The sequence below is a fragment of the Rissa tridactyla genome, chromosome 3, assembly GCF_028500815.1.
Source record: "Rissa tridactyla isolate bRisTri1 chromosome 3, bRisTri1.patW.cur.20221130, whole genome shotgun sequence".
Taxonomy (NCBI): Eukaryota; Metazoa; Chordata; class Aves; order Charadriiformes; family Laridae; genus Rissa; species Rissa tridactyla.
The window spans coordinates 76,119,572-76,142,845 of record NC_071468.1 but is presented as its reverse complement, the minus strand read 5'-3'; the positions used below and the strand labels follow the sequence as shown (position 1 = coordinate 76,142,845).

Here is a 23,274-nt window from a genome sequence, read left to right as displayed (position 1 = left end):
GCTAAGTAAAATTCAACAAGGAATTTGCACTGTCATTTGTGGAAGCAACATGTATCGGGGTTGGTGAACTACAAAAAAATTTCAACACAGACTTTAGATCACAAGCTAAATGAAAATCAGAGCAAAGGGATTCTTCTTCCTACTTCTGAAGAAGATATAATGGGGTAAAATTAATGCCATAAGACTACAAGAATGCATTAACTTGCCCATGCTTATTTTTGTTCCAGAGAAGAGAATTTGTTTTTAACGAAGTCAGACTTGGACAAATTGCAGACATTCCTTTCTGGAACAGAAGACAGTCAGCTAGAATTTAAGGGCAGATAGCCAAACGCAAGTGTAAAAATGGATAATCAGACCATACAATTTAGCCAGTGACGTAAAGGAAACATAGAGATCGTCATTTTGATGCCTGTGCTGTCAAAGTTTAGAAGGAAGAAGCCATAGGGGGTAAAAAAAATAAATCTAACTATCTGAAAAAAAAGATTTAGACTGCTAGCAACTTGTAGGGGGGAAGTTTGCCAACAATTCAGAGAGCTGTATAAGGATTCTATAATGGATATCATCAAACGCAGCACACCAGTCCTCAAAATACAGACCAAAACAGGCCAGCCATAAATACTGTGTAGTCAGACAGTTGGAGTGATCCGTCCAGACCTCAAGTCTGTCTGGAACTTTTCAAAAAAGAAACCTAGTTGTCTTTACCCTTAAATTGCCCTCAATGCCTTCATGATAATTTGTAATTAAAAGAGTAAAACAGAAATGGGAGAAAAATATCTGGCACTGAGAAATCAATTGTCTCTGGAGAAGGTCTGGAGGGCTAACACAAGGCAATTCCAGAGCTGGGGTTTTTAAAAGCTTTTTATTTTAAGTTTGAAGCAACTTGAAAAGACCTTTCTCCAAGGTGGGATCCTCTCAAAGGCTAGCAGCAGGCAGAATCCCTAACCTATTTTAAAATCTACCCTTAATATCTACCTTTCTCTTATTCTGCTTTCAACTCATTACTGTCCCAGCAAGTAAAAACTCACAAGTATTGAGGATCCTGGTAAGTTCAATGCTTTCTATATTTAGCGTAAGTCACTTTTTCAGTGAAAAATATAATTCTAGTAAGCAAAGACAAGTATGTAAATCCAAAAATAATTCAGTGATACTGCTTTTACTTATGAATGCTACTGTCCTGGAAAACGTGAAATCTATTCAACTTGGGTCACATTAGAAACAATGCGTGCCTTTGTACCCCGCTTCGGCACGAACCATACTGATGAAGCAAAACACCATTTCTGTGCTAACATGCATTTTTTCTTTAACATTAGAAGTAGACTTAGCAAGATACTAGAAAGACACCAGAATAAACTACAGAACCACTCCATACATGTGATGATATGAGGTAGAATGAAGCCATAATCAAATGAGAGCACCTAGTTTTCACTTTGCTTCTGCTTCTCAGGATCTGCTTCTCACGCAGGATTTAATATTGCCAAGAGTCGAGTATCCTGAACTTGATCTAATGCAGCATTTACATGTGTGAAATAGTTACGCTGGCTTCAGTAAGAATAATCTCAAAGTTAAGCAGATAATTTAAGCACTTTCTTGGAGCGGACTAGTCATCAACACTTCACAGGGTGCAGCAGGTACGACTCATACTGGTATTCTATTGAAAATTACTAACAGCAGAACAAAACCTTTTTAAACCTTTAAACCCACATTTTTATCTAATACATCAGAGCATGCCAGCTCAGGTTACATGAGAAATTCATTAAAACATGATCTGTTCTTGCAGCGGGGAAGGGGGGAAAACGACATTTTGGCCCTACAGTATCCAAAGCATCAAAAATCCAAGAGGTACCTGATAATCTGAAGGCATGACAGGCCCGCCTGAGTTAGCGCCTGAAGGCCCTATGCGTGGTTTCTTGTTGGGAGGCACCTGGTTGAGGCTGGAGTCCTGGCTGTGCTGGAGCCCGGCGCCCGTGCCCCCTCCTCCTGCGCCGGCTCCCCCAGCCGTCCCGTTGGTCTGGCTGCTGTTCTGCTGCTGCGGCTGCGGCTGCTGCGGCGCTGCCTGCGGCTGCTGCTGAGGTGCTGTTTGCTGCTGATGTTGGTTCTGCTGCTGCTGATTCTAGGAGAAGGAGAGACAACGACGACATGGTCATTCCTTGCTCTGAACGGGTTTGTGAGCTTTAGGGAGTCACCAACCCCGGTGGCCACCGTGCCTGTGGAGAAGGTGGCAGGACGCATCTGCTCGATGGGAAATCACAGCAAGGCTGCGTGTCCAGAGAAAGGCATCCTCGTTAGGCTCTTGCACGCTCTATAGGGGTATCCCATTTGTGGTTCACTTTTATTATTATTTTAAAATTATTTTATTTGTGGTTGTTTTGTTTTTTTAACAAAGCGAGCTAGACTAAAACTGAAAGAGCAGTCTAGCTACGCCTACAGCTAGCCAAGCGCTCGGAGAGGAGGATGGAAAGGAACCATTTATAAAGCAGTAATGGTGTAATGAACTGAATCAGCCCCCCCCCAGATTTCACTAGTGCTCAACAGCAGATGTGGTGAACCACAGTGAATTATTCTAAGCTCTTCAACAGCCTTGTTCACTCAGGATCAAAACCACTTTTCAAACTTTCACAAATGACATGTTACAGTAATGCGAAGGAGGTTGGCAGCATTACTGCCAGAAAGGTAAGTAAATTGAGACCAGAGAAATGATATAATTTCTTCCAGGTTGTGAGGAAGAACCAGGTTCTGTGGCAGAACCAGAAACGGGTTTCATTACTGTTTTGCTCTCCTGTGCTTTCAAGTACCTTGTAAAGGGTGGTATGCTGGGAATACATGGTGTGCTACATATAGGGTCAGAAAAATCTTACTGAAATAGCAAAAAAGTGAAAATTGATCAGAGACAAATAGCTGAAGACAAAAGAGGAGGAAACAACCAAGGGAAGAATCTGGCAAGGGAAAGAGAGGACTAGCAAAGGAAGAGAAGACCGGCAATTAAAATGACAACAGTACCTGCAGGAAGAGAGACAAAGATAAAGGTGCCACAAAAGGGAGGAAAAAGTTAAGATGGGGAACATGAGAGCAAAAGACATTGTATTCCTCTGGCTTCAGAGGGCTACAGACTGTAGAAAAGTATTAAGGAACCGGAGGGAAGGTTGGAAAAGCAGCAGAGTGCAACTCTGCCCTCCGTGGTTAGACAGTCACAAGGCAAGACCACCCGGTTGCCTGCTTTCAAGCACCAGGGCTGGCTGCTCCATCAGAGCACTGAAGCACGTAACAGAATTGCAAAGAAAAGCAATTTCACTCCAAATGTGAGATGTCACTTGTTCATCGTGGAAAAACCCTACAATTGCCATGGCTTGAATTAAAAAGCTTTACCACCCTCCCTCCAATATACTGTATGGAACGTTTCAGGATAGTATTTTTTTCCCAGGATATCCGCTTATGTAATTATCAAAGCTCTGGTATGGCAGCCTTTTATAAAAACCTCACATCATTAGCTTCTCAGAAATCATGACAACCAGTTGCCACTAGCAGAAAATTCTTGATGCCCCCAATCACCAAAAGGCATTTAGTTACCTCAGATAAATGACATAAAAATCTGTATCTATGCCATTCATCACAAGTCTCCCAAGATACACTCAGATGAAATTTGCAGTGATGTATTCATTTAAGATTACAAAGAAGCATTCCATCTTCAAGGACTTAGAGGCGGATTGCATTTTCATTTCACGTTTAGCAAAACCAATAATGTATCCTCCTGCTCGTAGTCCTTAAATCCCATCTCAGTCAGATTCTGTTTCCTGGGAGATTTAAACTTTAATAATGTTAAAAGTTAATCAAGCTAGCATGTAAAAAACCCCAAACCGTTAAGAAGCAATTTACCTTTTAATAATCATAGAATCATAGAATTGTTAGGGTTGGAAGGAACCTTAAAGATCATCTAGTTCCAACCCCCCTGCCATGGGCAGGGACACCTCCCACTAGACCAGGCTGCTCAAAGCCCCATCCAGCCTGGCCTTGAACACTTCCAGGGATGGAAGTTTTCCACCACCTCTCTGGGCAACCTGTTCCAGTGCCTCACCACCCTCATAGTGAAGAACTTCTTACTAACGTCCAGTCTGAATCGTCCCATCTCTAGTTTTAATCCATTCCCTCTAGTCCTACCATTACCCGGCATCCTAAAAAGTCCCTCACCAGCTTTCCTGTAGGCCCCCTTAAGATACTGGTAGGCCACTATAATGTCTCCTCAGAGCCTTCTTTTCTCCAGACTGAACAACCCCAACTGTCTCAGTCTGTCCTCATAGGAGAGGTGCTCCAGCCCTCTGATCATCCTCGTGGCCCTTCTCTGGACATGTTCCAGCACATCCATATCTTTCTTGTAGTAGGGGTTCCAGAGCTGGATGCAGTACTACTCCTGGTGAGCTTCTCTTAAACAAACAAGCACCAACAACTAATGCAGTATTTGTTCTGGTATTCTGAAATTTGTATTTTCATAGGGGTGTTTGGATGCAAGTGAGGTGGTTGCTACTGTGAGAGCTGACAACCTGCAACTTTGGTACCTATAAATAAACATAGCAGGAACTCTCACAAGTAAAGACAACAGTTTGTCGTAGCTCCCATGTTTTGTGCTTTGGATATTAGCACAAAATTTAAACAACTAGTCTGAGCTTGCTTTTCTGTGCAGGTACTACAGCTACTGCCTGGGTAGAGACTGAGATCTGCTCTGTCAGACTCTGGCTGGGGTCTTGCTGCACCACCTTAGCGCACAAAAACAGCTTATGCCAGCAAAATCATTGTCCTCAGGTCAGTCTAGTTCATGGTGGCTCCTAAATGTGTAAACTTATAAAATGTCTGAAGCTGGCAACTTCTTATCACTTGTCACTTCTCAGGCACAAATTACCAAAATGAAATTCCAGTCGTGCCTAGAAACGAACCGAGCACAAACTTGCCTAACAGAATTTGAATGAGAAAAGAATCTTTTCACTTCGTTTTACAAACACACTGACTAACAATTAACCACTTTGAAGAACAGATGCTTATGTTAAAGGTTATTCAGTTCAGGTGCAAGTTCCAAATAAACAAACACAGAGAACTCCTCTAGGTTTCCAAAAGACTATACGGACATTTATGGTTTTGAAAACAAACCAGCAACTAACGCTATTATTTTAAAAAAAATAACAATCCTTTCACTTGCAACAACATCACAAAGAAACAAAACATGGCACAGATCCAACTTTCAAAATATCCTTTACTTTCATATTTTCTACACTGTGAGAACACATTCAATGGGTAATGCGTGACTTAAATTACCTAAATGGTCTGAAAAAAAGTTTAATTTGGAGTGTGCGTAAATACGTGACTGTCGCCAACAATCTCAAAGACCATTTTTATAATCACTGTTTTGAATATAAACATGCCATTGTTTTCCCCCCCCAACACTCCCAGGAAAAAGATATTTATTCTTAAATACAGTGACCTAACAAAAGCCAGAGTAATTTTAATTCATAAAGTTTGTTCTTGTTTTTGAAGCTGTGAGAGACGAAGCGAAGCTAGTAACTAAATTACAATCAAATCAGTATAATGACTTTGTATTTTTGCTTAGGTGTCTATTTCCTCTTTTTGAAAAAACTATCTGGACACAAAAATCCAGGATGTTACCAGTACAGAAGTACGTTCTCAGTACAGGAGAATCTACAATATCTGTTCCAAACCCAAAATCTATTGTCTGAAATGTATTGTGATAGGCATGCTTTTAAACTCGGCTAGTTTCTCGTGTTATGCAGAAAATCTGAAAACAGAAGATGCATGCAGTCAAATAGTTTCTCCAAAAGATTAACAGTCCTTCTCATGTAGTCCTCAGATAATTACAGTTTAAGGCTGTTTTCGTCATATTTTGCTAGCTAGACATTATTGTTGGTGTCTCACTGTATGCTTTTAAGGGAAAATAACAAGCTGTTTCATACACTATAGCAGAATTGTCCAGCCTTCACAGCATGATGGGACAATCACTGCAGTCACGTAGCACAGCTGAGCTACATGCACAAAGCAGGTCAGATTATGTTGCAAACACACCAAAATTGACTATGTACACAAACAAGTTCTTGCCCATGTCTATGGGGCTATGGGAAACAGAGTATTAAGAGCAGATTGTCGCTACCAGAACAGTTCGCAGTCCTTATTACTCCTTTGTCTGAGGGCCCTTAAAACACGATCAGGAAACTGTGTGCAGATGGATGAAATGTTCTGATGTAGTGCCAGAAGCAGGCTGCCACTATTTATTTGAGACCCCGACAGCCATCTACTTTCAAATGGCTGGATGTATGCCAGTCATACAATGGAAATGCCATTCTTTTCATGTGATCACAATGTATTTTCATCATGCAATGCAGGAGGAGGCAGCAAGGTCCTCTTGGAATGATGGCAGCTGAAAATAAGCTACCGCTGACAGAATAACCCGTCCAGCTCATTCCCCACAGGTCAGGGCAAACTGTGCCGGTGATACGACCTGAGACACCCCAAAGTCATCTGATACTTTTAATCTGCCTGGGAAGCAGTTTTAAGAGAGCCTTGCCTGGAAAACATATTTTTGATTAACTCTTCATGTTTCATTAGTTTTCATTTGGTATCACTATGACTTTCTTATTGCATACTTAAAAGAAAAAAAAAAAAAAAAAAAAGGAGTTTATTATACCTTATCCCCTTTCTCTTCAGGTTCATCTTCATTGAGGAATTCTCTTTTAGGATATGGAATCTGGCAGCCAGCAAATACACTGAAACACAGTTACAGTAAACAGTAAACACTCCACAAATATGTACATATGACATACATTCACTTAATGCTATATTAAAAACAAGTGAATATAACACAATTTAATTTCTTGTATTTCATGAGTCCTGTTTCCATAAGTGAGTGTCACTGTGAGCACCCAAGATAGCAGCAGATACTGGCAGCTAGATGCTGATCAGAAGTCAGATCTCTTTGCTGTTGGCATGAGGCCATCATTTAGAAATCATGGCATGGTTGAGCATGCCTGAATGCCAGAAACCACTTGTTGATCCAGGTGGCAAAATGAACAAATAACAGTCTCAGAGGTTCCGCAACACCTAGTTGGAACATGCACAGCTCACTGAATAAAGGGCCTGATCCAAAGAGTATTAATGTCTTATAAGCCCGCTTTGGCTTACAACAGGCTTAAATGTATTTGTCAATCACAACTGCAGAGTTACTTTCAATTAGCTTCTCAGGTCTTGTTTAGAGAAAAAAAAAAAAAAAACCTTTTAAATTCATCTGGCTAATGGGATTTGGAACGTTCCTTAACATTTATGGCAGAGACTTTATCATAATGTTATCCTGTAATCCATGGGGAGCTACAGCTCTACACAGAATAGTATCAGGTAAACACTAAATAGAAAATTACTGGTAGATCTTGACCAGTATCAATTTTTTAGATTTCTGTGACAGCATTCAGAATACAAGCAACGTGATGTGATTTTTTTTTTTAAAGTATGTAACCGGTTCCTAATTGAGCTGCTATGGAGTGTTTGGCTTATCCAAACAGAAGAAGAAAGGGAAAAAAAAAAAAAATCTCAACTAGTCTCAGCTAGACTCCTTTGGCAGTCCAGTGGCTGTACCCTGCTTTCAGTGTTGCCTGCTAGCTGAGGAAGCAGTGAAAGCAGAGGTGGAAGTCCCCCTGCAGCCAGCTCCTACGGATCATAATGCTACAAACCACCACGCTTACAAAAACCAGGAAGAGAAACTGGAAGAGGAAAGTCTGCCAGTAGGAACTGAATACATCATTTGAATTTTTCATGACAATAATATATATGAAGATATAAAATCTGTACTCTCAAGCCTTCTGAACAAGGGACCTGTGGGATTTTAAGTAGTCATTGATCTCTTCATTTTTCTCTCCTCATACTGGTACCCTGTGCAAGAGGGCATCAGGTCAGAGAATTGTCCTAGGGAGAGGCACAACGAAACCAGGCGATAGAGAACAGGGCTCTGTGAGGCTGTGTAAGGCAGAACAAGGCACAGATTAATTCTCCAAATACTGCAATAATATTGTAACACTAGCTGTGGTAGTACATTCAGAATTCCAACACTAGTGCAGTACTGCGTTATGATTGTCCACAACCCCTCAGTTCCGACACCAGTAGATACAGACACTTCAATACTACACTAAGAGTTTCTACTGAGCATGCCTGAGCTACTACTTCTTGTGGATATAGGTAGAGATCTGTGAATTTTTCAGCTGTCATCTCATTTCAGGGATTAGCATTTAGCAGAAAGAAGACACCATTGAGGAGCACAGAAGAGGGAATACATACTCTGATGTAGGCAGAGGATCCTCTTGAAAGTAGGGGTCCTGCAAAGCCTGCTCTGAGGTAATTCTCTTTGTAGGGTCCATAGTAAGAAGTTTCTGAAGCTGCAAAGTATAACATTAAAAATAGCAAAAAGCTTATCAAACTGTCATTATTCAAACTATGATTTATTTATCTTGGATTGTGGATTCTTAAATTATTTGTGGCTTATCCAGACAAGCCTAAATTTGCATTGCTTGTTTAGTAAAGTTCCCAAGAACTAGAACGCATATCCATCAAAGCACTACGGCTGTGAAGCATTTCTCATGTAAGAAATAGAGTTAAGCGTAACAGGCAATATTAATTGCTAAAGTTGAACCACTGTGCTATAACAACACTAAATTCAGCTATTACAGATTCACAAAGCATCGTTTCTAAATAATGGTGTTTTGCTGTGGCACATGTATAGCTTTTATACTGTTCTGTATTGCTGACACAACATGAAAAAAAGCGTCAGAAGAGACTGAACATGACCAGGACTCGCCATATCGCTTTAGGGACAGAAACAATAAATCTTCATCTCTCGCACTGGCAACATTCCACAGTCAGAGCACTCTGTCACTCACGCAGCTCCCAATCCCACACTAATTGGTATTGAAATGAGAAAGAGGAGGAGCAGACCCTTCCCTAGTAACCTTTCTTCCTTGCTACGAGGAAAGCAATAATAAATTTATTAGCTAGAATGCCGTTGACTGCAGCAGGCTATAAAAGAGGATTATAATATATTAGTAGTATAAAACAGGAATTACAGGGATAACATACCATTTCTAGTTATTTATTTACCACATTCTGAAAAACTCTCAGTAGGAAATTTGGATGCTCAAATTACATCACCCAGTACCCTGCTCTCACACAATACTCTCTTAATTCAAGTCAACAGTGAAAACAAAACTCCTTCTGCAAAGGGCATCTTAGCTCAAACTCTATCTTCCAGGCCTCCAACAAAAATTCCCTGGATATTCAGCAACAGAATGCCATTTTGGCATGCGTATTTGGGGCTTTTTGTTCTAATAAATTAGAAGTCTGACACACAATTCTGTATTCTATATATATGGTACAGTAAACAGCCTCAGTAAAAGCACTCGTCCTCATCAAGAAAGACAGAATCATAGAATTGTTAGGGTTGGAAGGGACGTTAAAGATCATCTAGTTCCAACCCCCCTGCCATGGGCAGGGACACCTCCCACTAGACCAGGTTGCTCAGAGCCCCATCCAGCCTGGCCTTGAACACCTCCAGGGATGGGGCTTCCACCACCTCTCTGGGCAACCTGGAACAGGTTTGTGATCACAAACATGACCTGTATTCTTTGTCATTCAAAGATAAAGCTATTGTACCACAGCAGAAGATCTAAAGATATCTTGGACCTTTGAATGATCTGCTCATTCCCTTAGTAATGCCCCTCCACCCCAGAGAATATAATTATTTTGCCCATTCCAGGTGATAACACACATAACACCACTCGAATGGAGATCTCCTGCCTATCAGTGATGCTACTGTGAACCAACTTTCTTTGACAAAGTCTGGTTTTCTGTAGCTTCTGTTGCTCCTAGAAAAGTGAATAAAAAATGTCTGGACACAATTTGTTTCAAGGTAGCTGCTGCTAACACAATATAAAAAGCCTGTGAGACTGGACTTCATCAAGTCTCTCATACTTCTCACAGCAGCTCTCAAGATTGCCTGCTGTCAGGCTCTACTGCCCTGACAGGACAGCTATAAATACTATGCTTGTAACCTTTCCAGGACAGCAAGAACAGATGCCTCTTCCTGGATGGAAGACATTCTGCCCTTCATGTAGATATTAACATTCAATGTCAATCATCAGAATGGCACGATATCCTCCTCTTTGTCAAGAGTCACTTGCTATCCCGCACTGGTCTACTCGGTGCCGTGTTTTCTCCATGCGCCACACTTGCTGTACTCATTAGGACAAAGTCTTGACCAGTGAAGGTTACAAAGTAGACGTATTCAGAGGTCACCTAACAAGATGGAGGTTACCTCAAAAAACTAGCGTATCTATTTCAGATATGAACAAGGAGTTTTAAGGAGTCTGTTTCAGAATACATGGACGTCCAAGTTCATTAGCAGACACATTTCTAATCTCTTGATTTGGGAGAGCAATGCATACCTTTCCTTTAAAATCTGCTGGTTTTTAGGACCTTTCACAAGATAAGGCAGGTACTGAGCCCCTTTGCTGCAGCAGGTATATGGACCTCTCAGTGCAGCAATGAGGCATCAAGAATCATAGAATCATTTACGTCAGAAAAGACCCTTAGGATCATAGAGTCCCACCATTAACCACACTGCCAAGTCCCACTAAACCATGTCCCTCAGCAACACATCTACACATCTTTTAAATACCTCCAGGGATGGTGACAACCACTTCCCTGGTCAGCCTGTTCCAATGCTTGATAACACTTTCAGTGAAGAAATTTTTCTTAATATCCTCCCTTGGCGCAATTTGAGGCCATTTCCTCTCGTCCTATCAGTTGTTACTTGGGAAAAGAGACTGACCCCCACCTTGCTAAAACCTCCTTTCAGGTAGTTGTAGAGAGCGATACGGTCTCCCCTCAGCCTCCTTTTCTCCAGGCTAAAAGACACTAGTTCCCTCAGCCGCTCCTCATATGACTTGTGCTCCAGACCCCTCACCAGCTTCGTTGCCCTTCTCTGGACTCACTCCAGCACCTCGATGCCTTTCTTGTAGTGAGAAGCCCAAAACTGAACACAGTATTTGAGGTGTGGCCTCACCAGTGCTGAGTACAGGGGGACGATCACTTCCCTAGTCCTACTCACCACACTGTTCCTGATACAAGCCAGGATGCTGTTGGCCTTCTTGGCCACCTGGGCACACTGCTGGCTCATATTCAGCCAGCTGTCTACCAACGCCCCCAGGTCCTTTTCTGCCAGGCAGCCAAGTAGATTGTCCATGTTCCTGAACATTCTTATGCACAGCTCTGAGAGGCTGACCTGTTCAAGACCAGCCTCTGTCTCTGTGACTGATCACTAAACCACCCTTATTCATCCCAGATTATGAACAGTGAGAAAAATTTGACTAAGAGAACCTCATACCTTGCTAAGTGAACTGCCTTCTTCATGATGTTCAGAAAGAGCCCTTGGACTTTTACAAATCTCTGTTCTTATTCTCACAATTATATAGGGGAATAAATAGGTAGACACCTATCTGTTTGTTCAGTCACCCTGTAATAACCTTGTCTCACTACTACTCCATCATGAAAAGTTCCTTTGTGTGTGTGCATGTGTGTGTGTATACACACATATATATATAACACCACATATAATATACATATGTATACATACATATACATACCCTAACGCATATGTATACATATTTTGCCACCCTATATTTAGTTGTGTGTTCTTTAGAGATCTGATTAATTTTTCCCCCAGGAAAAGTAGCCTACCCACCCAAGACAACTCTCAGTGCTCATAGCCTTGATGAATTAGCCATATAAGCTGACAGCAACCCATTTGCTTCTTTGCCTTTCCACTAGGCTTTCTGGTAGCTTCCACCTTTAGTAGGAAAACGGCGAAATTCAGGTGCTAACTAACGATGTCTCTTACAATTGCCATCTTTGCACTTAGACTCTTTCTCCAGATCATTCCAATGTGTGCCTAGTAAGTTGAGTTTAAGAAATTTCAATTATTTTTTTCTTGAAATCTCATACTTACGTGAATGCTTCCCTTCCACCCACTTGGGACCAACCTATTCTGTTTCTACAGCTATTTGTGTCATCACCCAGTAGCTACTAACAAGTCAAAGAGCAAATCTTTTCCAGGACCAAGAGAGAAGGCTGCTAGGCTGAGTCTGTAACTAATGATGAAAACAGACCACTAGAACTCAAGCTGCACTAACAGCCTCATTACAGAGACTCCCTGTTCACAGCACTAGCAAAGTGTCTTTGAACTTCATTCCTAAATTTAGGCAGCACTAAGTCATCACAGAGGCATCCAGAAATGATGCTGTATCAGAGCAACCCTTTCTCAGGGTTGAATTCATTGTAGTCACCTACAATGAATGACTCAACGAGGTAACCAGCAAATACACGTTTCGGGATATTGTTTGGAATCACCCACAGAATGGAGATGGACTATCATCAGAGGGAAGAAAAAGAAGGAAAAAAAAAGAAAAAAGAAAATTACTACAGGAAATAATTAAATTTCTCCTTTCCTTTTCCCTTTCTTCACAAAACCATTTAACTCTTGGGAGTTCTTTAGCTCTCTGAAACAACATGGAAACAAGGGATATATAATACTCACTATACTATTTGCACCGAAGACCTAAGGGTAAGACTGGGTATATGACCGCCTTGCAGATCTTAATTAGATAAGACATTCAGATCTTCAATAACAGCAGTTTAAGCACATGCTCAGCGTGAATGTATATGAAGAAAACACATCTCAAAAATGGCTAGTCAGTGATAAATAGCTTTCTTTAACGTTGGTGCTCATTAAAATGAGATAGAAGAACAGACGCAGGTGTTACCATTAGAAATGCTTTTCATTCATATCATCACAGTGATTTTCAAGTTGTACCTACCAAAAGAAAAACTTTGCTGTCAGGCTTGACTTTGTGTTTCTCCATGTATTTTATGAGGCTACTATTGGCATATCTGAAAAATACAGTTAAACAAAGACATTTCTGAAATTATACAGCATCAAGAATATGGAACTGTACCAAGTAATCATAAAAACATTTACCAGTCCTTAATAAGTAAACTGTAAAAAGAACTGCTGTCAGAAAACTTGTCAAATACTTATCTAGCAATTGACACTAAGCATGCTTTTCACTAATAGCAGCAGTATCAGCTATGTAGATTATTTCCATAGAACATGCAACTTTTATAGTATATGGATAAGCTGTTGACATGGGTATATGACAGAGAAACTAATCCTGAAGTTTATACTCTGGTTTTCTAAAGCAACTCTGCCACAGAAAGTGTAAAGCAGCTCGTAACAGCACAACAGCTAAGCTATTAAGTTGTTTCTAGTTGCAATTTGGCAGAGCAGTTAGTTTACCACTCTGTCTCCCCAGTCCCAACCTGCAAACCATACAGTCCTTATAATTCGCAAGCTCAAAAATGCCCCAAATAAGTATCACCTGTGCCTTGCCTTTAATCTACAAATCCAGAGGTTATCTATAGCCATTTTCAAAAGAAAGAAGCTTCGTGCACAGATAAGCTTCATATCTCACCTAAAGCCAGCATAATGAATCCACATCAGAGCTGGAAACAGAATCCAAAACTCCTGAATCCATGTCCTTTGCCTTACAACAGAGTCTGTGTTGCTCCTTACACCCTCTGATCTATAACCACCACTTGACTAATTTAGCCAAAGCACCAGGAAACACTAAAAGTGGAAAATTCTCACATCCCGGATAGGCTTTGCATCACAATCTATTGAACATGTTACCTTCCATAGAAATTTCTGTCTGCTACGTTACTGTCTCCACATATCTGCTGGTCAAAAGGACCAGGGAGGTACTTCCCTACTCCTTCTCACACAAAATTAATGAAGTTATCTTGAACAGCTAATACAAGTGGTTTAAACAAGCTCATTTGTCTGTGCCTGCCATAGATTAAATGGCACTTATGATGACCCCTTCTAGAGAAATGAGGAGGCCACTCAGTCAGTGCTTTTAACAAGCAGCTGGGAGAGAGAACACCATTCAAGCAAAACAGCTGATTCAAATAGGACAGCTGTCACAGCATTAGAACACAAACACTTCAATATCCCCTGCCCAAAAAGCCGGAGGATAGGAGCCAATTTCTGCCTATCTGCTACATTCATTGAACTGTTGTTGCGTTATCATCACTTACGTCGTTCTCCTAAAATCTTTCTGAAGAGTTGGATATTCTGGCATCTTCCTTATGTCTTCCCAATCTTTATCTTTGGTGGGGGGGAAAAAGGAGAAGCATTTACAATTCTGAAAGTGTAGGTTAAGTAACACACAAGAAATAACTACAGCAATTGTTTGACTTTGTTTGTTGGCCAGTGCTATTGTTCCATTGTTGTCAGCATTTCCAAATCCATCAAACGGACAGCTTCTTCATACCTATACAAACAACTAGTCATTTCCTTTAGGGGTAAAAAAAAATAAAAATCAACTCAGTAGCATTACATCTGATGCTTTAATGAAAATAAATTACCTGCAGGGAATCCCATTACACTGAAAATGCGGTCTAGCTGATCGTGATGAAAAGGATTACTTGTTTTGATGTCCTCCTGACGACAGTGAAATATAGGTTCCGAAGTCAATAGTTCAGCAAATATGCAGCCAATTGCCCAAATATCTAAGAAAGAAGGAGGATAGTTCATGCAAATTTATTGTACTTCATCACTCTGCTTTTTGTTTCTGCACAATTTCTTAACAACCTGTATAAACACAGTAATATAAAATGCCTCACAGTATAATTACCTACAGTACTTTAAAAATAATGCATTAATATAACACATAAAAGAGGGTAAAATCTGCATATATATATTCTTTTCAATCAAAATTAGAGTCTCCAAATTCTGTTTCAAGTTGTACAGTGGCAGTCCAGCACTTAACATATGGCAAATTATGGCAGAAACCTACACAATATTTGCTGATTACATGGTTTAAAGGGCATTCAACTGATCACCAAAACCAAACCATAAATCCCCCATAAAGATACATTGAAATAGAAGTTCTATCATGTATTTCAAAACAATTCCAAACAGATAATTGTTAACAAAATGGAAAGAAGGTTAGAAGGAAGGAAAAGACTAATGACTCGCATGTTTAGACAAATAGTGCAAACTAGTTAAAAATGGAGAAACCAGATCCTAATATGAATCCAGAGTAGAAGGATGATTACCAAACTCAAAAAAGAAAAAAAAAAATCCTACTTGACAACTGACTCCCACTGGAACAATACTGGAACCATCTCGCCTACATCTCATGTACATACAGAAAACAACAGCATGATATACTTATGTTTTAATGAAAGAAAATAACAACCTCTATTTCATAAATTTCCCATTAATACGTTTTTCAAAATTAAATCTATTGTGAACATTAGTTTCATTTACAGGAGAAGAAATTTCTAGATTACATGTATTCATTCTAGTTACTACTACCACCACCCATCTTAGTGTTCTGTATGATCTGAATGCTTTACTCTGCACCTAAACATGAAAGCGTGAATTTGTCAGTGAGAAGAAGGTTACTAGCAGAAAAGAAATGGCTTTGCTACATTGACAAATATCTGTCTGGGATATAACTCTGGAAAAACATGTTAAGATCAGCTGAATAATGAGTATAGACTGTGGAATACAGGAGTGTGGAGACTTGTTTAGTAGCTGAGGTTAAACTAGATGACCCTGGGAAACTTTTTGGATTTTATCAAATTTAATAGCATAAATACAGAAAACAATTTAACCCTATTTTATAGGTCTAAGAGATTAAAAATTACCTAACTGGAGTTTGGTTTATTAGGGTCAGTCTAAAGAGAACACCAAGAGAAGCCTCTCATTTGTTGCAACTAATCCGAGACTCAAAACCCCACCTGCCGTCAGTGGTGGTGTTTGTCCTGTGCTGCCTGTGAGACACACGGCCTCCTGAAGAAAGAAAAAAGCACTGCTCTCTTTAGGTAGGGAATGAAAAAAGAGCCATCACACTCTGTTTACCGAAACAGGTCAGTTCCATTTCAATCATGTTATAGGTGTGGAGCTCAGGGCGTCCCAATTTATAAGCCTTTCTCCCCACTTTCTTTACAGGAAAGTCTGACAGCATTTCATTCAGACTTTACAGTTTCGACAGGGTATAACTTGCTCTGTGCATTACATCACTTTCTCAGGGTTTTATCTTCCTTTGATTTTCATATTAGCCTTATCTGCATGAAAACAAGATCTTTAGCTCTTGAGATTTTATCTGCTCAAGCAGCTAATGCAGCATATTAATCACAATTCCTGCCTGGGTAGTAGGCATAAATTATCTACTCCACAATGGATATTACTTACTATTTGAAGAATAGCATCTCCACTTAATAGTATTTATTCACTCGTTTTCATACCAGATAGTAAACCCTTTTGGAGATGGTTTACCTAGAGGCCAAAGGAGTTGCAGCCCTCTTGGCTTTCATGGCTTTCTGCAGCACTCACTGTCCATCACAGAGTGAGGGAGAGGCTGAGCCACTGCTCATTATCCTATTCATTACTGCTCTATCCAGACTGACCTTTTCCTTTTAAAGAAAAAAACCCCCAAACTCTAGTATTCTTGTTGGGAGCAAAGCTGAACTGGGAAATCTCCCTGATGTAACACAGCAAACTTCAAAACTCTGTTTCTCCTTCATCAGCTGAACTGCGTGAGAGCAGAGGCACCGCGGCAGCGCATTCCCACTCCCTGACTCTGTGATTAATACAGAGAGCACATTTTAAACCCTTTGAGAATTCAGAAAGACAGACATTGTACCAACTGGAAGTTACATCTGAATAAACACTGGTAACTCCCAAGCTGCTGTTGTGTTTTCTATGGGCTGGCATAACTGGACAAGTCAAGCATGAGAATACTTTAGCTCTGAGCAGTCATTATAGTTCATAGTGCTGGGGTTCAACCCTTTAGGTCTTTTGCCAGATACTCTTCAGCTTCAAAGAACTAATATAAAAGTAACCCAAAATACTTAGTACAGAAAACCTGAAGCTTTAATTTCCGTAAGTGAAGATTAAACAGCTGGAAAAGGCCTTATAGCCATGCAGTTCATGCAGGTCAGGGTCTTCCCTTCGTGAATCTAACTTTTATGTAACCTGATCTCGAACACATCCTTGGCACATATTGAAACCATTCTCACAGTTAATGTTTTTCTGCCAAGTTTGGCTAGTCCCTTTTTTTTTTAATAACACTCATAATTTACAGTAATTATTTACCACATGTGGCATTTTTCTAGCAGGAATGCCTCATTAAATTCTGGCAAGTTTAAAACCTTCATCAATACAAGCAGTCCTAATAGGTATTTATCTCCTACAATGTTCATATTAGTCAACCAAATACAAACTTCAGCTCTAACTGTGGAAAACTGTGTCAATAATTAGCAATTTCCCTATCCAGTGCCATTTCGTATGTTTTCATTTTGTGGTCCCTAAAAAGATTAATCATTAATACATCTATTCCAAATAGTACCATGAAGTACTACCCCTCGGAAGTGGGCATTTATAGAGGCAAAGCTTAAAACACATCAGCATTATTTTTCAACTACAGTGCATTATTAATCTAGTATACATCTGCCTCTAGCACAAGAGGAACTTATAATGCTGTATAACAATTTCATTATAAATAACATTTCTGTTTAAAAGTAACAGCCAAAAATAAGAGACAACCTATAGACAGTATCCATTTTAACTTGTTATGTCCCAGAAGCACTGACAACAGGGCCATATAGGTCCTCCAAGGTTGCATTGGATACTAAATGTTTTCCCATCTGATGTCCTGGGAGGATCCTAGTGAACATACCAGAGTAATACACACTGATGGGTGTATTACATAGGTATATGTGTATTACTTATAAAGATGGTTCTGGTTCTGTTTCCTACAGTTTCCTCTACTACCATTAGGTTTCAGGAACAATCCAAAGTAAAAGGATTTTATTGTTTGGTTTTGGGGTTTTTTTGTTGTTGGTGGTATGGGGTTTTTTGTTTTTGTTTTTTTTACTTTGCCCTCCAAGACTTCCAGACTGCCCACTTTCCCCAAGTTTACACTGAACCTGAATGCAAGCCAGTTTTGCTCACTGGCTCTGGGAAGGGGGGTAGGAGTGAAGGTCCTTGTAGCATACACCTTTCCCTAGATTCCCCACCGAACAGCTTGCTCAGGTCCCATTCAAACCTATTCACCAGTGAAATATCCTTCCACTGTAACAATACTTTTCAGATACTACATAATAATTTTATAGAAAGGAAAAATAACCTTTTAAAGATGATTACTTGTGGTTGGTAAACAAACTTTCCATATATATGCCTGGGTGCACAGATTATTAGAATATTTGTATGGCTGCCCATGTCCCAGTTTTAAAACCTGTGACTCTAATAGCTTTATAGGTCAGCTACTAAAGCTCAGAAAATCCTGCGTGTCCCGCTCTATTTTAGCGCTGTAGCCAAGGAGCAAGTACAAAAGGATGCTGACGTAGCTGTTTTAATGATAGGGCTGATTAAGCAGACAAATGCTCGTGTATTCTTTCCTTTCTATGACACGATAATCTCATTTCTGTATTTGTTCCAACATTTTGGAAACATTCTTTAAGAATATTATGACAGTTTAAGACAATAAGACAATTTATTGAGCAATAGCCTTGATTCTCAAAATGAAACATGTTTTCCCATGCATATTAACTACAACGCTTCACTGAAGACAGGACATAGTCCAAGACAAAATACTTTATGCTTCTTAACTATATCCAAGAAAAGAAATATATAAACAAGCTCCTAGTCTCATATAATTCTTTAATAAAATTCTGTTAAAGAAAGCAAGTTAAGAATGGGAAAAGCTGCAATCCATCTGTGGAATTCATCATTACTGAGTCTGGTCTAGCAGCTTCAACCAACCTGCTTTTTTTTTTTTTTTGCTTTGGTTTAAACACAAAGTCTAAACTCTAGGACATGTCTGAATGCTGGTAAAGGAAGCAAACAGTGGATGGACGCCAGAATACTGCTTTTCTATGTCCACCAAGGGCTAATGCAACAACCAGATTAACTAAAAGCCAGTTGGCATGGCCTTAGCCCAAACAAGGCAATCCAGGTTACCTATAAAGAGCTACAATGTTTATATAAGATTCACCACACCTTTCAAATCATAGAATCATTTCGGTTGGAAAAGATCCTTAAGATCGTCGAGTCCAATCATAAACCTAACATTACCAAGTCCCACTAAACCATGTCCTTAAGTACCACATTTACACGTCTTTTAAATACCTCCAGGGATGGTGCCTCAACCACTTCCCTGGGCAGCCTGTTCCAATGCTTGAGAACCCTTTCAGTGAAGAAATTTTTCCTAATATCCAATCTAAACCCCTCCTGGTGCAAATCAAGGCAAGGACAAAAAATACACCAACATACTCAAAACCCAAAAGGTGGCTGCGCAAGCAAACATGCATCTAATTTTTATTTTTTTTTTCAAATAAATACCAATTGGCCTAATGAAAAGGTATAACCTCTTTATAAGAAAATCCCGTGTCTCATGCTGTGTAGAGCAGCAGATTCTAAACTTATCTGGAATCTCTATACACACAGTGACCTAGGAGCACAAAGATGCCATAGAAAAAGAGTTTATAATTTTTACACTAGATTTAAATACCAAGAAGTTAGATTTAAAGTATATTAATTACTATTATTAGTAATATTCCCCTCTAAAGGGGAATTTCTCATTGCTTTGGCCCAATAAGGCGAGTAGAACATACCTGTTGCTATCACACACAGACACAAGGGAAAGGTCTTCCCTTTCATACACTAAGGTTTCAATTTTTATTGAAAGACAGAGGTCAAGGAAGAAGTGGTTACTGGCCTTTTAAATTTGATACTTTCTATGAAGAACTGAGAATGGGGTCAAACATTTACATGTGACAGACTTTTCAAGGGGAAGCAAGAAGTGGTGTCAGTGGGCCAGGGGTCAGAAATTTGCTATCACTCATTGATAAGTGACGCAACGTTTACCGATCTTTAACAAACAGCATCGCAACAGAACTTGACCGAAGAACAGAAGTTTATGCTGTAGAGCCACAAAATGAATGTTCTGCAGACAGGAAAAATACCTCTCTAATCTGAAGAACGCTCAGTGTCAGACAAATGCGCATCTAAGAGCAATGTTTTATTTCAAGACCATGTAATCTCCTGTGCCATGATGCAGAGTCAAGATAAGTCAAAACTTGTAAAGGCAAAACTACATTAATTCAAATCAGTCATGACAACTATTATCCTCACGCTTTTTTTTACCTGTATGCCTCCATCCTAGCCTTTTAAACTAAGCTGCCCTTTTTTCATGTTTGTACTAAGAATCTAATTAATTTCATTTACTACACCTTAAAAATTTTGAAATTTGACTGAAATTCTGAGTTCACCAAAATAAAGTGTAATTCTCTACAGGGCTTCAGTGGGCCAGGATTTCTTCATTCCCTCTAAACAGAATTATTTTAGGTTGTCTAATATTTATTTTCCCACTTAAATTTATATTCCTTAGTATATCAGCATTAAATGAAGATCCTGAATCATATGATTTCAGACTTCTGCTGTGGACTAGACACATTATCTAGCTTGCAATATTACACTTAAATTATTGTAGTAAGCCTGAAAACAGAGGTAGAATAGATTTAATACAGGGAGTGGCAATAGGACCAGAGGCCCTAAGTAGCCCTTCTCATGCAGAAAAAATATGATTGTAAACAAAGAAACTCTGCTAAAGAACTTAAATCTTTAATTTACAGAACTTGGAAATTCCAGGTTTATGGTTCTATATGCAACCTTGTATTTCTCTTGTGCAGCCTATGTACTAAAGACGACAGGAATCCTCAAGGCAGGGCAAATACAATCTTAACAATTGTACCATAGAGCATGAGAATTAAAGTTTTACCAACATTATACTGCTTTTGTAAGGATTTGTAGTGCCTGTCTTCCCAAGCACTCCCCCTCGCCTCCCCAAATCCTATATACCACATTTTCATCAGCAATTCTTCAACTCTTCAGTTGTGTCTCCGAGACTACGACTGTATAAATTACAGATTAACTACATTAGCTAGCAGTAGAGCAGGCTAACACCCTTGAGAGACAGAATAGAGCGATGGCTGCATGAATGCAGAATAGAGCGATGGTCCCATCTTCTTTCTTCTCTAAGCTCTTCTTCCAGAAACCGGGGTGGGCTCCAGCCTCAGGTGATGTTGTTTCAGGGCAGGGAATTAGGTCACTGGGACAAGAGCTGAGTTCTGGCAAGGAAAGTGTGTTACAGCCTCATTTTCTCCCTAATCCTAAGCCTTTAGATGCGTCAGAGATGGCAGAGGGCTAGTATTTTTATGCCAACTCCAGTATCTCCAAGATGTAGTAAAGAACATACTGCTACTTTTGTTCCAGCAACAGCAGTGCTTATACCTCAGAAAGTCCAAGAGGTACTCTGGCGGGCTGCCAAAGCTTTTCATGGAAACAAAAGTAAAAAGAAAAATGTTCTTTCAGTGACAACTCATCAAAAGCACAAGGAATGTAATGGGTGACACAAAAGGCAGCTTTGTAGCCTCAGGGCTGCTTCCCCCTACCAAATATCAAAACAACTGCAGCAAGTGAAGGAAGTATGAAAGCTTCTCATCGCAAAGGTCACAAGACTCTTTTATACTGCTAAGTATTAGGCAGGTCTGATACAGAAGTTGCTACCATTTCCTCCTGTAATGACGAAAGAATTAAGAAAAGCCAAGATATGTATGCAGCTGCTTGCTAAAATTTGCAAAACTTTTCAAGGAACATTACAGCTTTGCATTTTCACTTTATCATATGAAAAAAAAATGATTGACAATATCCTATGATCATAGGACCAGGAACTCCTGATTACTAATTATGGTGCTTTATCATTAATTTCCCCCTCCTCCTCCATTTTCCCCGCCCATCTTATTCCATCAGTGCAGGTAAGTGTCCAATATCATACAATCTATATCGTACAAATAGCACAGCATATTAGAGAATTGTTGCCATTTTCTGTGCTCTTCTGAACCATAGCAAATGAGAAGTGAGCAGTATATATTCTCCGAAAGGGAAAAATATTTTTTTTCCTAATTAAATGCAGAATATTTTAACAAAACAGCTTTTCTGTACACAATGGAGCTCTTTGGAGGTTAAAACCATGCTAAATGAAGAGAGACAACGAGTTTATAATCTGTTGTGTGCTCTCACTTGGCTTCTGTCATTAACTATTACAACTTCTTACTAGGTCCAACATGTCAACACCTTCAGAGCTAACATAAGGTGAGCAAAAGGCCTGCGATCTGGTAGATTAACTTATAACAAGGAACATGTGTGAAGAGTACTTTCCTGGCCTGTTCCAACTCACAAGCCATGACAGTCTTTTTCTGGAAGTTATTAAAGCTTTTGATGTCTACCTTATTTCAGTCTGAGAGGAATGCACATGAAGAAATCCTGCGTCTTAGCACTGAGAGGCTTATTAGTCTCCTAAACAGAGCGCTTTACAATATCTTAACGTTTCTGTTACTAAGGGGTTCAGCCTTACAACTATTTCTAATAAGGCACTGAGAATAAACCCTACATAACTATAATAAGGAAATCTATTGGATAGGCAACAAAATAAACTGCTGTGAAATGTAATTCTGTTGTCAGTCACAGCTATTGCCACAATGTCTACTTGTGAAGAAATCCCACCTGTCCTGAGAACAAGCCACTCTACTGAATCAGTGCTGTAGTGTTGAATGCTTCAGTTGGTAATGCTGAAATAATTGTGCCTGAAGATCAAACTGATGGATTAGCTAAAAAAATTCCTCTGCACCAGAAGCATGCACTGTATTATGATAGTAGGTACTTTGTTTTCAACCAAAACCAACTTTTGTGAGTGAACATTTTTAGATATGGTAGTAAATAGAGGACACTGAAATTCCTCATTACTGCACTAGTTAGCTAGGGTAAAGCGTTTACAGAAGCAGGTTTTATAACAGATCACCTTTTGGATCTTCAAATATCAACCTCATGTTCCATTTAAGAAAATGAAATCAGCCTTTAGTTCACTGCTTTGTAAAGGAATCCTTAAAAAATAAAGCTAAATGAAACATCTCTAAGATGCAAATTCAAGTCCGCACCAAACCATTCACTTGCTCATATATAAAAGGAACAACCTATTTGTAGTATATGGCAAAGAATCACAATATATCCCAACTGACATGTACAGGATGGAATTGAGCATGAAGAGAAAGTGGGCA

At 39.6% G+C, this 23,274-nt stretch overlaps 1 protein-coding gene across 8 annotated transcripts in view; it reads right to left on the bottom strand.

The window, feature by feature from the left end:
• CDK19 (cyclin dependent kinase 19) overlaps positions 1-23,274 on the bottom strand; it is a 133,889-nt gene that overhangs the window by 6,130 nt on the left and 104,485 nt on the right. For all 8 annotated transcript variants that reach the window (XM_054195490.1, XM_054195485.1, XM_054195488.1 and 5 more), the window contains 6 exons: positions 14,515-14,658; positions 14,185-14,254; positions 12,906-12,978; positions 8,317-8,414; positions 6,680-6,758; positions 1,844-2,110 (listed from right to left, as the gene is read on the bottom strand). In XM_054195490.1, coding sequence (XP_054051465.1) covers positions 1,844-2,110; positions 6,680-6,758; positions 8,317-8,414; positions 12,906-12,978; positions 14,185-14,254; positions 14,515-14,658 — 731 coding nt within the window. The remainder of the gene's footprint in view (positions 1-1,843; positions 2,111-6,679; positions 6,759-8,316; positions 8,415-12,905; positions 12,979-14,184; positions 14,255-14,514; positions 14,659-23,274) is intronic.